General features: G+C 40.6%; 1 protein-coding gene across 2 annotated transcripts; it reads right to left on the minus strand.

Moving 5' to 3' along the window:
* Window positions 1–2055: 2055 nt before the first annotated feature.
* On the minus strand, window positions 2056–6274 carry LOC123046912 (G-type lectin S-receptor-like serine/threonine-protein kinase B120). 2 transcript variants are annotated; one of them, XM_044470347.1, is made up of 7 exons: window positions 4211–6274; window positions 3806–3901; window positions 3544–3728; window positions 3214–3424; window positions 2875–3112; window positions 2629–2782; window positions 2056–2551 (listed from the first exon to the last, which is right to left on the minus strand). In XM_044470347.1, exons 1-7 carry the CDS (start codon window positions 5670–5672, stop codon window positions 2258–2260), a joined length of 2640 nt encoding a protein of 879 aa, XP_044326282.1. In that variant the 5' UTR covers window positions 5673–6274; the 3' UTR covers window positions 2056–2257. The 2 variants fall into 2 exon arrangements, with proteins under 2 accessions (XP_044326282.1, XP_044326283.1); XM_044470348.1 differs by having other exon boundaries at window positions 2629–2779; window positions 4211–6272.
* Between the last annotated feature and the right edge of the window lie 11696 nt (window positions 6275–17970).

Here is a 17970-nt window from a genome sequence, read left to right on the forward strand (position 1 = left end):
AATCATACTTGAAGATTACTACATTACATCACCATAGTTCAGAAGTACTCATAGATAATAGAATTTAAACTACTATCATTACAGCAAATGCCAAACCACACTCTGCAAAAGGTCAGCAAATGCCAAACCACACTCTGCTTATCCATTTATGATGGCCTTGACCCCCTGCAGCTTCACATTGCTCTCTTCAACTGTCTTCTTGAGCTCATCAATGTGCTTCTGCAAATTCTTCCTCTCTTCAGCTAGTTTGAGCTTCATGTTCCTAATGACAGTTGCTTGAGCAGCTGCTAGGTTCTTAACCATGTCATACTTCTCTTGAAGCTTGCTGGTTTCAACATCTTTCCTTTCTACCTCTCCCCTCCTTTCCTGAGCATCCAAAAGTCCATTGACATCTTCAGCCAACTTCTCATAGCTCTGCTGCAGCTTCTTCTTCTCTTGTGTCAAGTCATGAACAGTAAATGAATGCATCAAATTTTCCTCATTCATGTCTCTCTTCCTTTCTTCATACATAAACCATAACTTGGCTAATGCATTCTCAAGGGTGTTGGACCAAGCTGGATCAATCCATTCAACTAACCCACAGTTTCTACTTCCTGAACAAAATCAGAATAACATAAACAAATACATTAGAATGCTTCCAAGCAACACTATTTAAGTACTATCCTCACATTCAGAGCTGAAGAGAGGACTACTTAAACATGTCCTCATGCTAGTTAAACAATGTTGTCCTTCTATAAAGTAAACAAAATCAATCAAATGACCTAACATGTCAGGCTAAACAAGTTGCATCCTTTGTCCTGCTCCAGTAACCCATGCATCCTTTGTCTTGCTCCAGTAACCCATGCATATTCTAACTTAACAATGTTGCCAGGCCATGGTTTTAAGATGCTGCCAGAGTAAACAATTGCTTCTAATCCACTTTCCTAACTTAACAATACAACTAAACTTAACAATAAACTGCAATGCCTGCCTCCACAGTACAGATCCAGAGAAAACAAATCACAATATACCTTCTCAGCACAGCAAAGAAACCTCCGGCCAGTGTGGATTCCTTTGAAAGCAACACGCCTTTCTGCGGCCTTCCCATGTTCATGGCAGAGAACAACCAACTCTGTTTCAGGTCCCTCGAAATCGGAGTCTTCAGTGGTAGCAGGGATCTGTAGTGCATAGGAATACCAGACATTTGATCCACATGTCAGCAAACAAGCGCATTCAAGAAAAAAAACCCCAAATCACAAACCCTAACCCTAAAAATCTGAACTTACCTTAATGATGCCGTCGTCAGAAGCTGAGCTGGCGTACTCCACGGTGTTCTCGCTGCTATCGGACCCATCGCTCCAAGAAACCATGCCGACGTGGCGGGGGCGCGGCGACGCGGCGGCGGGCAAGACAGAGGAGCAAGACATGGGAGGAGGAGTGAGCGAGAGGAGAGCAGCGAGACAGAGTAGGGAGTGGGGGCAGCGACCGGCCTTTTCAGGGGGGGTGGAGGGGGATGGCACCGTCAAACGCCGTGTAACGGCTGTCGGGACGGCCGACGGTGCCACGTACGCAAAAAACAGGCCCCGCCTGTCATAAACAAGCTTAACTGAGCCCGATCCGCCGATCAGTGCTTTCTGCAAAAAGATTACCGTAGACATGGTGTTTTTGCAAAAAAAAATGTATTGTAGTGGTTTTCGCAGAGCTTGCCTTTAAAGTGGTGGTTTTCTGCAATTTACTCGTAGTATATATGACCCAGAATGTTCCAAGGATACAGAGCTTTTTTTGAATAATAGAATATGCCGCAAACATTGATTTATAGTTCAAAATAATCTTCATGCCACACCATATATGATCACTAGAAGAGAGTGCTTCGCAGGTTTGATGGATTTATGAAATTTTCAAGCTAAATGTTCATGAGTTAAATGCAGAAGAGATAAAAGTACCATGTGATTATGTTCAGGAGGCACGATATCTATTGCATTTAAACTATTATTAATAGACTGATACAGTGCCTACAGTGAGGGGCAAGAGAGGCATTACCATCGGGAAGGAGGGATCTCGGGCCAACAACATCAATGAACAAGACATTGTAGATAATGCCAACAGCGTACAGAGCAAGAAAAGAAATACATTTGTTCGAAATAGAACATTCTGGATGAATTCTCAATTCACAGCCATTCTGTGTGCAACACAATGACCTACCGAAGAAATCGTATTTCAAATATCTGTAAATCATAAAGTATATGGCTTCAGATACTGAAATTTGCATATATAACGCTCAACGCCCCTCGACTGCTGTGATACTCACTGTATTCATAGAGTTCTCCCTTGATTCTTCACTTTCGAAATTCTGTAGACCAAGATATGCTGGCTGCTTTGGTGCTGGAAGCGACGCACTTTCATTCTCCAGCATAAAAGTTACCGATGACATGAGTGGCCTATCATCCGGACGGTCTTGAACACACAAGAGACAGACTTGAATACACCGTACAACTTCATTTAGTGAACAATCCTCAACAAATGAAGAGTGCACCAGTTCTCTTGCTTTTCCATCTGCCCATAGTCTCCATGCCTGAGCCAGTAGAACCAACTGATGAGCAAGTTACAATGCTTGACATATTAAAATTCTGTGCATTTCTTTATACTTACATAAGTTGTTAGGCTGACAAAGTTCTCTACCAGTTGCGGTGAGGTGATCTTCAAGCCACTTACAATCTCCAAGAGAAGAACACCAAAGCTATACGTGTCGGATTTTACAGAAAAGGCGCCTCCCATAACATATTCAGGCGACATGTAACCACTGCTAAGACAATTTAAGAACAAATGTATAATTTAGGATAACTAGACAATAGAAATTGGAATATTGAAAGGTGGCTAGTTGCTTGAATTACTTACTATGTCCCAACAACCCGGGTAGTTTTTGCTTCTTGTTTGTTTCCACCAAAGATCCTTGCCATACCGAAATCTGATATTTTGGGAGTCATTTCGGAATCCAACAAGATGTTGCTTGGTTTGAGATCTCTGTGAATTATAGTTAATCTTGAATCTTGATGGAGGTAAAGAAGACCTCTAGCCACCCCTTTAATTATTTGGAAGCGTGTAGGCCAATCAAGCACATATTGTCTTGTATCATCTCCAAAGATGAATGATACACGAAGTATATTACATTAGTGATCTGTGATATCATTTTGGCTAATCAAAAACTTGTAATATGTATCAGAAGTCTGCACATACCAAAAAGGAAGGCGTCCAAGCTTTTGTTTGGTAAATATTCATATATAAGTAATCTCTCATCCCCAAAAATACAGCAACCAAGAAGTCTAACAAGGTTTTTGTGCTGCAATTTGGCAATCAGAATTATCTCATTTCTGAACTCCTGTATCCCTTGCCCAGAACCCTTACTAAGTCTTTTGATAGCAACTTCATTGTCCCCTTGAAGGATTCCCTGCATGATTGCATCATCCTAAATTGTGAAACAATGATAGCAATTTTTTCATAGATAAAATTGTTCTTTAAAAACAGAGTATTTCCTACTAAAATCGTGGATGCAAAGCCTTTTGTTACCTTGTAAACTTTGCCGAAACCTCCACTTCCGATTTGTTTAGAGTCAGAGAAATTATCGGTTGCAGTGGAAATATCTTCAAAGCTAACAAAAGGGAAGTCCACATGTTCACCTCCAATCTCATTAGACGAGCTAAGGTAACCTAGCATTGCTCCATTGTGGATTCCATACTTCTTTGGTTTGCTTGCTAAAGATCAATACATTGTTATTAACACTCACAAAATGAGATGCAATTTTGAAAACGAGGGGCATTTTTTATTATACCTCTGTATTTGAATATCCCGACAAAGAGGCATGCGAGTATCAACACGCAAGCCATGGTTGGGACTACAATTTTTACCAATTTGCTATTATTTCGAACTGCAAAAGAATCATGTATAAATTTAGCACATTGCTCTTTTTGAAGCATAAATAATTTACAGAACCATGAGTGATCCGTGGACTGAATAAATGTGTTATCATGAGCATGTTGCATTATGCTCGTATAGAATAATTATATATCTACTGCTTACACCCACACCAAATTATTGGAGGGAAAAAAGTATTTGGCGGTTACTGCTATACTGTTAAGTTCGTATATTTAGTAGATGCCTCACGATTAAATGTTGGTGTTGATTTGATAACATTAAGTGCCAAGATAATAAAAGGTTAGAATGGAGTGGTGCATACCAGGAAAGTTGGCAAGCCGAAGATACAGATTGTCGTCATAGTTGCTATACTTCCCTGTGTCGACAAGCTCCCCTGTCCAAAGCAAGCACCTTGACTGGTCGGCCGTAGCGCCGTTACTGCTCAAGTTTGTGTAGGCGTAAGCTGTACATGAGCAATTGTTGCTGCAGTCGGTCGTGCATTCGTCAAAGCTTCTGTTGAGGACATGTAAAAACTTGTCAGGGGCCTTCATCCTAGGCAAGGGCACGAAATGACTTGGCTTGCCGCATTTCAGTGCCTTGGTTCTTCTACATCCGCTCGAAAAGTTAACACCAGCGGGTTCAAACCCATCGAGACAACGGCATGTTGCGACAGTCCCCATGCTGTCGCAATAGCCGAATGGGCCACATGAAGCATAGAGGTCACAGCTGCTAGCGGGGTGCTCGGTGACGGTCGCCCAAGATGAGCGGTTATTCCAGATAAGAAACCTGAACACGCCCATGTAGTCGAGCATAACACGTGAATACGGTGAGCCCTCATAGACGAGGAATTTATAGTAGAACCCATCCCCTGTTTCAGTAACAACTTCGGTGAAGATTGTGTTCTGGTATATGCCACTGCCGACCGACTCATTATTTAGCATATTGAGGCGGCAGTAGGGCATGGTCCCCTGCCAAATGACGAACTGAAGGTTCGATTTGGGGTCAAGGCCCAAAGAAAAATCTCCAGTGGATGGGTCAATGGGCCCATTCCAAGCAATTAGGCGTCTGACAACATGAGCCCTCTTGCTCAGGTAGATCCTCATACCGGGGAGAATGGTGTCTGTCGGGTAATCAAAACTCTGCCATATGGATGTGCCATTTGGAGACATGAGGACAAAGTTCCCCGACGAACGCAGCACCGCAGTAACTCCCACGCCCGTGATGCCGCTCTTCACCACCCAAGGAGTGTGACCTTGGGAGTCAGACAACACCAGGTCGGAGTTGTTGGTGATGGCGAGCATCGGAGATGAAGTTGCGGCGATTGGATCGTCGCGGTTGGCGGTCCATACAACGGTGCGACCAGGGATGCTGTTGTACCATATGCCAAGGTACAAGCTTGTGTTGGAGCTGTTCGGGGAGAAGAAGCCGAGCGCAAAGTCCCCGCCCTTGGAGACGAGCATGTCGCTGGCGGAGAGCGGCTTTGCATGTGTGAGCTGGTCATCGGATTGGCAGAGTGAACTCAGGAATGGGAGGATCAAAATTGGAATACAAGAAGTGCCCCTAAAGGCCATCTTCCTCATCTTCCAGCAAGAGACTAATTGAGGGGTGTGTGCTTCTTCAGACCAGTTGGGCTGCAGAAATGGAATTGGAAGGTAAACTAGAAACTGGACAACCATCGCATAGCTACAACGGAGTAGTAATATTGTCGGCCAAGAAAGCAGGAGACCTGACTCCAAAGTCTCCAAAGGTCGCTTCACGCGCAAAGAAAAATGGCTGCCGGGCATTCAGATTGGAGAGTGCGACAGGGGAAACCTCGCTCTGTAACTGTAAGGACGCTTGCCGTGGACCACGAGGAGATGTTTGGTTCAGATAATGCCAAGCAAATGGTAACGAAATCAGAATACGCTGATAATGGAAATGGAACGAGAAAAAACTCAACTTTGTTTGTTTTATCAGAACAGCAGCCATGCGTCGCCACGAACACACACCGCAAGCACCGAGACCGAATCCAAATCCAAAAGGCCGTGCAGCTGCTACCGTCTACGGCGGCTCGCTGCTCTTCGCAGCGTACTGCCGCCCCACGGCCGTCGCGTCGTCCTCCTGGACCGCCGCCATGAACGGCTCGCCGGCGCCGTCGGATTGGTCGAGCGACGCCGCCAGTTAGAGCCGCCTGGCCGGGACGGCTGCTCTCGGCTCCCGCATCCCACGCGTACCAACCCCGGCGCCTCCGCCGGTGGACTGGAATCGGAACGACGCCGTAGCTCCCCCATTCGCGCCCGGATTTGGTCGAGGAGTTCGATGAGCGGATCGAGCCGAATGGATTTGGGGTGGCAGCTGCTGGTCCGGATTTTTCTTTTCGAGGGATTTGTTGCTTTTCTATTGGGATCCTATTTGGCGCGCGGGTCGCTGGTTATCTATCTTGTTCCCGGTTTTGGGATGGTTCTCTTTTTATTCCATTTTTTCTTTCCTTTTTTAAATTTCATTCTTTCCATTATTTTGTCATTTTATTTTTTCCTTTTATTTGTTTCATGTTCGTTTTTACTTTATTTTATTTTCTTTACATTTTCCTAACATAGTTTTTCAAAAATTTAAACATTGTTGTGAAATCGTGAACATTTTTTAAAATCATGAACATTTTTAGAATCCATGGAAAAAAAATTCAAATTCGTGATTATTTTGTACAATTTCTTCAACATATTTTACCTTAATTTTTCAAATGCCTGATTTTTTTGCTAAACTTTGCAAACATTTTTTTTCTAAACTGCCAAAGTTTTTTGAATCAGAAAACATTTTTGAATTGGCAAACGTATTTGGGGATTTTTAAAAAAATTCATGAACATATTTTGTTTGGCGAACTATTTTTTTCATGCATGAAATTCTTTTATGCACAATTTTCTTTTATTTTCTGAGAAAACATTATTCTACTAACATTTGTTTAATGTCGTGAACATTTTTCAAAATCACAATTTTTTAATTCGCAATTGTTTTTCTAATTCCAAGAATTTGAAAATGAATTCGTATAAAAAAATCAATTCCATAAGAATTTTTCAAACTCATGAATATTTTTACTTTTTTGTAAATTGCAACTACTATTTGAAATTCAGAAATGTTTTAAAATCACGAAGAAATTTATAAAATAAGAAAAAAAAATAGGGGCATCCGACCCCCCATATGGGCCGGCCCAAAAACATGCATTGGTGGAGCGGTGGGTTGAGAGTTGGTTGCTTCCCACCTAATCCCAGATTGGAGAAAGAAGATCTAAGGGGAACCTATGGAGAATGTAGTTAGAAATCCAAAATAGAGTCTAACCACAACGACCGAACTAATTATTCGCACCGAGAAACTTAGATTACTAAATAGAAAAGACTTGACAATCATGGCACGGGTTTCCTTTTTTTGTTTCTTTAGAGCTTTCTATATGCACAATTTCTCAATGCTTCGATGATAGTTTCTTGACTTTCTTTGTATCGAAAGAGATAGACTATAAATGATATATCTTACGTCTACAAGACTAAAGGGGTGGATATTAAATGATATGAAGTGTAAGAAAATGAAATAGAGCCACTTTGGGTTTCCCGATGAAATGAGGCCCCGCGTGAAATAGGAGCTCCCTTGAGGGATTGATAGTTGCTAGTCTAGATGTCCGCCATATGGACTTTTGCTCAATATTCTCACTTCAGTTATATGACATGTGTGGAAAAGGCCCAACGGAGTGTATCTTTTCCATCCTTTTGAGAAGGTCATTGATGACCCACAAGTGTAGGGGATCTATCGTAGTCCTTTCGATAAGTAAGAGTGTCGAACCCAACGAGGAGCAGAAGGAAATGACAAGCGGTTTTCAGTAAGGTATTCTCTGCAAGCACTGAAATTGTAGGTAACAGATAGTTTTGTGATAAGATAATTTGTAACGGGTAACAAGCAATGAAAGTAAATAAGGTGCAGAAAGATGGCCCAATCCTTTTTGTAGCAAAGGACAAGCCTGAATAAGTTATTATATGAGAAAAGCGCTCCCAAGGACACATGGGAATTATCGTCAAGCTAGTTTTCATCACGCTCATATGATTCGCGTTCGTTACTTTGATAATTTGATATGTGGGTGGACCGGTGCTTGGGTACTGCCCTTTCTTGGACAAGCATACAACTTATGATTAACCCCTATTGCAAGCATCCGCAACTACAAAAGAAGTATTAAGGTAAACCTAACCATAGCATGAAACATGTGGATCCAAATCAGCCCCTTACGAAGCAACGCATAAACTAGGGTTTAAGCTTCTGTCACTCTAGCAACCCATCATCTACTTATTACTTCCCAATGCCTTCCTCTAGGACCAAACAATGGTGAAGTGTCATGTAGTCGATGTTCACATAACACCACTAGAGGATAGACAACATACATCTCATCAAAATATAGAACAAATACCAAATTCACATGACTACTTATAGCAAGACTTCTCCCATGTCCTCAGGAACAAACGTACTGCTCACAAATCATATTCATGTTCATAATCAGAGGGGTATTGATATGCATTAAGGATCTGAACATATGATCTGCCACCAAATAAACCAACTAGCATCAACTACAAGGAGTAATCAACACTACTAGCAACCCACAGGTACCAATCTGAGGTTTTGGTACAAAGATTGGATACAAGAGATGAACTAGGGTTTGTGAGGAGATGGTGCTGGTGAAGATGTTGATGGAGATTGACCCCCTCCCGATGAGAGGATCGTTGGTGATGACGATGGTGATGATTTCCCCCTCCCGGAGGGAAGTTTCCTGGCAGAACAGCTCCGCCGGAGCCCTAGATTGGTTCCGCCAAGGTTCCGCCTCGTGGCGGCGGAGTTTCGTCCCGTAAGCTTTCTTATGATTTTTTTCCAGGGTAAAAGACTTCATATAGCAGAAGATGGGCACCGGAGGCCTGTCAGGGGGCCCACGAGGCAGGGGGCGTGCCCCCCACCCTCGTGGACAGGGTGTGGGCCCCCTGACGCTGATTCCTTCGCCAATATTTTTTATTAATTCCAAAAATGACTTTCGTGGAGTTTCAGGACTTTTGGAGCTGCGCAGAATAGGTCTCTAATATTTGCTCCTTTTCCAGCCCAGAATCCCAACTGCCGGCATTCTCCCTCTTCATATAAACCTTGTAAAATAAGAGAGAATAGCCATAAGTATTGTGACATAATGTGTAATAATAGTCCATAATGCAATAAATATCGGTATAAAAGCATGATGCAAAATGGACGTATCAACTCCCCCAAGCTTAGACCTCGCTTGTCCTCAAGCAGAAGCCGATATCGAAAAATATGTCCACATGTTTAGAGATAGAGGTGTCGATAAAAATAAAATACGGACATGAGGGAATCATGATCATTCTTATAACAACAATATATATATATATATATATATATATATATATATATATATATATATATTGTCATATGATTTCTTATGCTCAAGTAACAATCTATTCACAATGTCAAGTATGATTCAGAAACTTCATTGAGAACTAACAAACTATAATCTCAGTCATTGAAGCAATTTTTATCATAACATAGGAAAGAGTCTACATAAGAGCTTTTCAGCAAGTCCACATACTCAACTATCATTTAGTATTTCACAATTGCTGACACTCACGCAATACTTATGGTTATGAAGTTTTAATCGGACACAGAGAAAGATAGGGGCTTATAGTGTTGCCTCCCAACGTTTTACCTCAAGGGTAATGTCAACAATAATAGTTCATGCTAACTTACATCCAATTGGATATATATATATATATATATATATATATATAGATATATAGATATACAGGATCTTTCCAACACGAGGTGCTTGCCAAAGGATAAAATGTAAAAAGGAAAGGTGAAGATCACCTTGACTCTTGCGTAAGATATAAGACATAAAGTAAAAGATATGCTCTTCGAAGAGGGAAGCAGAGGTTGTCATGTACTTTTATGGTTGTATGCACGAAATCTTAATGCAAAATAACGTCACTTTATATTTCCACTTGTGATATGAACCTTTATTATGCAGTTCGTCGCTTTTATTACTTCCATATCACAAGATCGTACAAAGCTTATTTTCTCCACATTAATAAGTCATACATATTTAGAGAGCAATTTTTATTGCATGCAACATGACAACTTACTTGAAGGATCTTACTCAATCCATAGGTAGATATGATGGACTCTCATGGCAAAACTGGTTTAAGGCTATTTCGGAAGCACAAGTAATTTCTAGTTAGTGCAAAGGATTTGGCTAGCATGAGGGGGAAAGGCAAGCTCAACATGTTGGATGATCCATGACAATATACTTTAACTAAGATGTGAGAAAGCATAACCCATTACGTTGTCTTGATTGTCCAACATCAACTCTTTAGCATGTCATACTTTAATGAGTGCTCACAATCATAAAAGATGTCCAAGATAGTATATTTATATGTGAGAACCTCTCTTTCTTTATTACTTCCTATTAATTGCAACGATGACCAAAACTAGGTTTGCCAACTCTCAACAACTTTTATGCCTCATACTCTTTATGTGTGAATTCATTACTATCCATAAGATCAACATGGTCTCTTTTATTTCTTTATATTCTTTCTATTTTCTCAAGATCATAGCAAGATAGCAAAGCCCTTGACTCAACACTAATCTTTATTATAAATAGCTCACGGACTCGATTACATAGAGGGATCACAAAGCAAAACTCAAAACTAATTCATACGAAAACTTTATTCTACTAGATCAAGATATTACCAAAAGGATCGAACTAAGAAAAATGGTAAAGATAGGAGTGTGATGGTGATACGATACCGGGGCACCTCCCCCAAGCTTGGCAGTTGCTAAGGGGGGTGCCCATACCCATGTGATTATGTCTCCTTTGCTGGTGAAGAAGGTGTAGGCTTGTCCTCCATCTTCCAAGGCATAGGCTCCCCATCATAGAAAGATGATCGAGTCTACGAGATCCTCAAATCTGCAGCCAAACTCATCCTCTTGAATCTATATGCATACTCACAGTTTTGATTTTGCAGGTCATATATCTGGGCTTGGAGGTGTTCGATTTTCTCATGAAGCTTGAAGATGGTCTCCCCAATGTCCTTGGCATCCAGCTTGTGTTTGTTGGTGAACTCCGCGATCATCATCTGGTTGGCGTTAAGTCCGCGTTCCACCATCCCTTGGCACTTGAAAACTTGTTGTTCCATTGCTTCAAGCCTTGTCTCCACGCTTTCAGTCCTCCTTGGTCCCTCAACATCGCGGATGTGCAGCACCCCCTCACGCATCTCAATGGTTTGAGGGTGTCGCAGCACCTCCGCGAGGTAGGGGTTGATGACCTTCTCGAAAAACTTGTCCTTGGGGGCGCTTGAAGACGTCATGGTGATCTAGATCTATGAGAAAAACAGCTCAAAACAAAGACAGAGGATATTTGCATGATACGGTGGTCAAAACCTCTGGGAGATTATATAATGATTTTTTACCGACCAAAAGAAGTATTGTGCAAGAAAACGGAGTTCGGAGAGCACATGAGGTGTCCACGAGGTAGGGGGCGCGCCCAGGGGGGTAGGACGCGCCCTCCACCCTCGTGGACGCCTCGTGTCCTTCCCGGACTACTTCTTATTTTCCTATTTTCTTAAATATTCCAAAACGGAGAAATACTAATGTTAGAATTAATTTGGAGTCGGTTTGCTTACCGTACCACATACCTATTCCTTTTTGGAGTCTGGAACATTCTGGAAAGTGTCCCTTATGTATTCCTCCGGGGTTACGGTTTCAATAACGTTAGTTTCAACATTTATTGGGTTACCTGAGATGTAATGTTTAATTCTTTGACCGTTCACCACCTTCCGATTTGTGCCCTCGAAGTTGTTGATTTTTATGGCACCGGAATGATAGACTTCCTCGATAATGTAAGGGCCTTCCCATTTAGAGAGAAGTTTTCCTGCAAAAAATCTTAAATGAGAGTTGAAAAGCAACACATAGTCACCTACATTAAACTCACGCTTTTGTATCCTTTTGTCATGCCATCTTTTAACTTTTTCCTTAAACAGTTTGGCATTTTCATAAGCTTGGGTTCTCCATTCATCAAGTGAGCTAATGTCAAATAACCTCTTCTCACCGGCAGGTTTGAAATCATAATTGAGCTCTTTAATATCCCAATATGCCTCATGTTCTAGTTCAAGAGGTAAGTGACAAGCTTTTCCATAAACCATTTTATATGGAGACATACCCATAGGATTTTCATATGCAGTTCTATAAGCCCATAATGCATCATCAAGTTTCTTGGACCAATTCTTTCTAGATCTATTAACAGTCTTTTGCAAAATTAATTTAAGCTCTCTGTTACTCAACTCTACTTGGCCACTAGACTATGGATGATAAGGAGATGAAAATCTATGATTAACATCATACTTAGCAAGCATTTTACGAAAAGCACCGTGAACAAAATGTGAACCACCATCAGTCATTAAGTATCTAGGGACTCCAAACCTCGGAAAAATAACTTCTTTAAGCATCTTAATAGAGGTGTTATGATCAGCACTACTAGTTGGAATAGCTTCTACCCACTTAGTAACGTAATCAACAGCAACTAAAATATGTGTATACCCATTAGAGGCAGGAAAAGGTCCCATATAATCAAAGCCCCAAACATCAAATGGCTCAATAACAAGAGAATAGTTCATAGGCATTTCTTGACGTCTACTAATATTACCAATTCTTTGACATTCATCACAAGACAAGACAAACTTACGGGCATCTTTGAAGAGAGTAGGCCAATAAAAACCAGATTGCAATACCTTATGTGTAGTTCTATCTCCAGCGTGGTGTCCTCCATATGCCTCGGAGTGACACTTGCGTAGGATATGTTCCTGTTCATGCTCAGGTACACAACGCCTAATGACACCATCTACTCCTTCTTTGTAAAGGTGTGGGTCATCCCAGAAGTAATGTCTTAAATCATAGAAAAACTTTTTCTTTTGCTGGTATGTAAAACTAGGTGGTATGAATTTAGCAACAATGTAATTAGCATAATCAGCATACCATGGAGCAGTACGAGAAGCATTTATGACAGCTAATTGTTCATCAGGAAAGCTATCATTAATAGGTAGTGGGTCAGCAAGAATATTCTCTAACCTAGATAAGTTGTCTGCAACGGGGTTCTCAGCTCCCTTTCTATCAATAATATGTAAATCAAATTCTTGTAGCAAGAGAACCCATCTAATAAGTCTAGGTTTAGCATCTTTCTTTTCCATAAGATATTTAATAGCAGCATGATCACTGTGAATAGTTACTTTAGAATCAACAATATAAGGTCTGAACTTATCACAAGCAAATACAACCGCTAAAAATTCTTTTTCAGTAGTAGCATAATTTCTCTGGGCATTGTCTAGAGTTTTACTAGCATATTGAATAACATTTAGTTTCTTATCAACTCTTTGTCCTAGAATAGCACCTACAGCATAATCACTAGCATCACACATAATTTCAAAGGGTAAATTCCAATCAAGTGGCTGAACAATAGGTGCAGAAATCAAAGCTTTCTTAAGTATTTCAAATGCTTCTACACAATCATCATCGAAGACAAAAGGAATATCTTTTTGTAATAGATTAGTCAGAGGCCTAGAGATTTTAGAAAAGTCCTTAATGAACCTCCTATAAAAACCGGCATGACCAAGGAAACTTCTTATACCTTTGATGTCCTTGGGACATGACATCTTTTCAATGGCATCAACTTTAGCTTTATCTACTTCAATACCTATTTCAGAAATTTTATGCCCCAAGACAATGCCTTCATTAACCATAAAGTGGCACTTCTCCCAGTTCAAAACAAGACTAGTATCTTCGCATCTCTGCAAAACTCGTTCAAGGTTGCTCAAGCAATCATCAAAAGAGGATCCATAAATGGAGAAATCATCCATGAATACCTCACAAATCTTTTCACACAAGTCAGAGAATATAGCCATCATGCATCTTTGAAAAGTATTAGGTGCATTGCATAAACCAAAAGGCATACGTCTGTAAGCAAAAGTACCGAAAGGGCAAGTAAAAGTGGTCTTTTCTTGATCATCTGCTGACACAGGTATTTTGAGAAAAACCAGAGTAACCATCTAGAAAGCAAAAATGTGTATGTTTGGATAGTCTTTCTAGCATTTGATCAATAAAAGGTAAAGGGTAATGATCCTTTTTAGTAGCTTTATTTAATTTGCAGAAATCAATTACCATCCTATAACCTGTAATAATTCTTTGCGGGATCAATTCATCTTTATCATTAGGAACAACAGTAATACCTCCCTTCTTAGGGACACAATGGACAGGACTTACCCACTTACTATCAGCAACGGGATAAATTATACCTGCCTCTAGGAGCTTTAGTATTTCCTTTCTTACCACTTCCTTCATCTTAGGATTTAACCGTCGTTGGTGATCAATAACTGGTTTGGCGTCTTCTTCCAACTTAATTTTGTGTTGGCATAGAGTGGGACTAATGCCCTTAAGATCATCAAGAGTATATCCAATAGCAGCACGGTGCTTCTTCAGAGTTTTCAATAATCTTTCCTCTTCCTGCTCTGAAAGGTTAGCACTAATAATAACAGATATATCTTCTTTTCATCAAGATAAACATATTTAAGAGTATCAGGTAATGGTTTAAGTTCAAACACGGGATCACCCTTGGGTGGTGGAAGGATCCCCTAGGATTTCAATAGGTAAGTTGTGTTTCAAAATGGGTCCTTGTTTAAAGAATACTTCATCTATTTCCCTTCTTTCATTCATGAACATATCATTTTCATGGTCTAGCAAATATTGTTCTAAAGGATCAGTAGGAGGCACAACAATAGAAGCAAGACCAATAATTTCATCCTTACTAGACAATTCTTTATCATGGGGTTGTCTACGAAATTTAGCAAAATTAAAATCATGAGTCATATCGTCCAAGCCAATCATAACAACATCTTTTTCACAATCAATTCTAGCATTAATAGTATTCAAGAAGGGTCTACCAAATATAATAGGACAAAAGCTATCTTGTGGGGAACCAAGAACAAGAAAATCAGCAGGGTATTTAACTTTCCCACACAAGACTTCAACATCTCTAACAATCCCAATTGGTGCAATAGTATCTCTATTGGCAAGCTTAATTGTAACATCAATCTCTTCTACCTCAGCAGGTGCAATATCATGCATAATTTCTTGATATAAGGAATAAGGTATTGCACTAGCACTAGCACCCATATCACATAAGCCATGATAACAATGATATCCTATTTTAACAGAAATAACAGGCATGCCTACCACAGGTCTATGTTTCTTAGCATCGGATCTAGCAATTCTAGCAGCTTCACCATAGAAATAAATAACATGCCCATCAATATTATCAGCCAAGAGATCTTTGACCACATCAATATTAGGTTCAACTTTAATTTGCTCAGGTGGTGTAGGTGTTTTAGTATTACTCTTATGAACCAAAGTTGAAGCTTTAGCATGACCTTTTATCCTAAAAGGGAAAGGAGGTTTCTCAATATAAGTAGTAGGGACAATATGATCATTATAAGTGATAGTATTTTTTTCAACTTTAATGGGTGCAACTACTTTTACTTCAGTGGGAGGATTATATTTAAACCACTTCTCCTTAGGGAGATCAACATGAGTAGCAAATGATTCACAGAAAAAAGCTACTATCTCAGAGTCAAGTCCATATTTAGTGCTAAATCCACGAAAAACATCGGTATCCATAAAAGATTTAACACAATCAAACTTAGGTGTCATACCTGACTCCTTACCATCGTCGGAATCCTGATCTTTAGTGCTGCGTTTAATTCTTTCCAATAAACCCCACTTGAATTCAATAGTCTTCATCATAAAAGACCCAACACAAGAAGTATCAAGCATGGTGCGATTGTTGAGAGAAAGCCGTGCATAAATTTTTTGAATAATCATTTCTCTTGAGAGATCATGATTGGAGCATGAATATAACATTGAATTAGGCCTCCCTCAAGATTGAGCGATGCTTTCTCCTTTGGGAGGCCAAAAATTATGTAATTACGATCACGATGAACAAGATGCATAGGATAAAACTTCTGGTGAAATTCCAATTTCAATCGTTTATAGTTCCAGGATCCCAACATCACATAGCCTATACCATGTCAATGCGTCTCCCTTAAAAGATAAAGGAAAAAAAATTCTTCTTAATAACATCCTTAGGCATACCTACAAGCTTAAATAATCCACAAACTTCATCTACATAGATTAGGTGCAAGTCGGGATGTAATGTTCCATCTCCTGTGAAAGGATTAGCTAGCAGTTTCTCTACCATACCCGAAGGAATTTCAAAGTAAACATTTTCAGTAGGTTCAGTAGGTTGAGGAGCAACTCTTTGTTACTGGTCGGGGTGAAGATACCCCGAACAAGCCCCTCAAAGGATTAGTTTCCATAGTAACAAGTGACAGTAAATTTCAGCACACTATATAAAATTTTCCTTACCAAGTTCCACTTATCAAAGGCGCTTCACTCCCCGGCAACGGCACCAGAAAAGAGTCTTGATGACTCACAAGTGTAGGGGATCTATTGTAGTCCTTCCGATAAGTAAGAGTGTCGAACCCAACGAGGAGCAGAAGGAAATGACAAGCGGTTTTTAGTAAGGTATTCTCTGCAAGCACTGAAATTGTAGGTAACAGATAGTTTTGTGATAAGATAATTTGTAACGGGTAACAAGCAATGAAAGTAAATAAGGTGCAGAAAGGTGGCCCAATCCTTTTTGTAGCAAAGGACAAGCCTGAACAAGTTATATGAGAAAAGCGCTCCCGAGGACACATGGGAATTATCGTCAAGCTAGTTTTCATCACGCTCATATGATTCGCGTTCGTTACTTTGATAATTTGATATGTGGGTGGAGCGGTGCTTGGGTACTGCCCTTTCTTGGACAAGCATCCCACTTATGATTAACCCCTATTGCAAGCATCCGCAACTACAAAAGAAGTATTAAGGTAAACCTAACCATAGCATGAAACATGTGGATCCAAATCAGCCCCTTACGAAGCAACGCATAAACTAGGGTTTAAGCTTCTGTCACTCTAGCAACCCATCATCTACTTATTACTTCCCAATGCCTTCCTCTAGGACCAAACAATGGTGAAGTGTCATGCAGTCGATGTTCACATAACACCACTAGAGGATATACAACATACACCTTATCAAAATATCGAACGAATGCCAAATTCACATGACTACTTATAGCAAGACTTCTCTCATGTCCTCAGGAACAAACGTACTACTCACAAATCATATTCATGTTCATAATCAGAGGGGTATTAATATGCATTAAGGATCTGAACATATGATATTCCACCAAATAAACCAACTAGCATCAACTACAAGGAGTAATCAACACTACTAGCAAACCACATGAACCAATATGAGGTTTTGGTACAAAGATTGGATACAAGAGATGAACTAGGGTTTGTGAGGAGATGGTGCTAGTGAAGGTGTTGATGGAGATTGACCCCCTCCCGATGAGAGGATCGTTGGTGATGACGATGGTGATGATATCCCCCTCCCGGAGGGAAGTTTCCTCGGCAGAACAGCTCCGCCAGAGCCCTAAATTGGTTCCGCCAAGGTTCTGCCTTGTGGCGGCGGAGTTTCGTCTCGTAAGCTTTCTTATGATTTTTTCCAGGGTAAAAGACTTCATATAGCAGAAGATGGGCACCGGAGGCCTGTTAGGGGGCCCACGAGGCAGGGGGTGCGCCCTAGGGGGGTGGGCGCGCCTCCACCCTCGTGGACAGGGTGTGGGCCCCCTGACGGTCATTCCTTCGCTAGTATTTTTTATTAATTCCAAAAATGACTTTCGTGGAGTTTCAGGACTTTTGGAGCTGCGCAGAATAGGCCTATAATATTTGCTCCTTTTCCAGCCCAGAATCCCAGCTGCCGCATTCTCCCTCTTCATATAAACCTTGTAAAATAAGAGAGAATAGCCATAAGTATTGTGACATAACGTGTAATAACAGTCCATAATGCAATAAATATTGGTATAAAAGCATAATGCAAAATGGACGTATCAGTCATCCTCAAACTGGAGCTGAAAGTGCGGAAATAAAA

This window comes from Triticum aestivum, chromosome 2B, assembly GCF_018294505.1.
Source record: "Triticum aestivum cultivar Chinese Spring chromosome 2B, IWGSC CS RefSeq v2.1, whole genome shotgun sequence".
NCBI lineage: Eukaryota > Viridiplantae > Streptophyta > Magnoliopsida > Poales > Poaceae > Triticum > Triticum aestivum.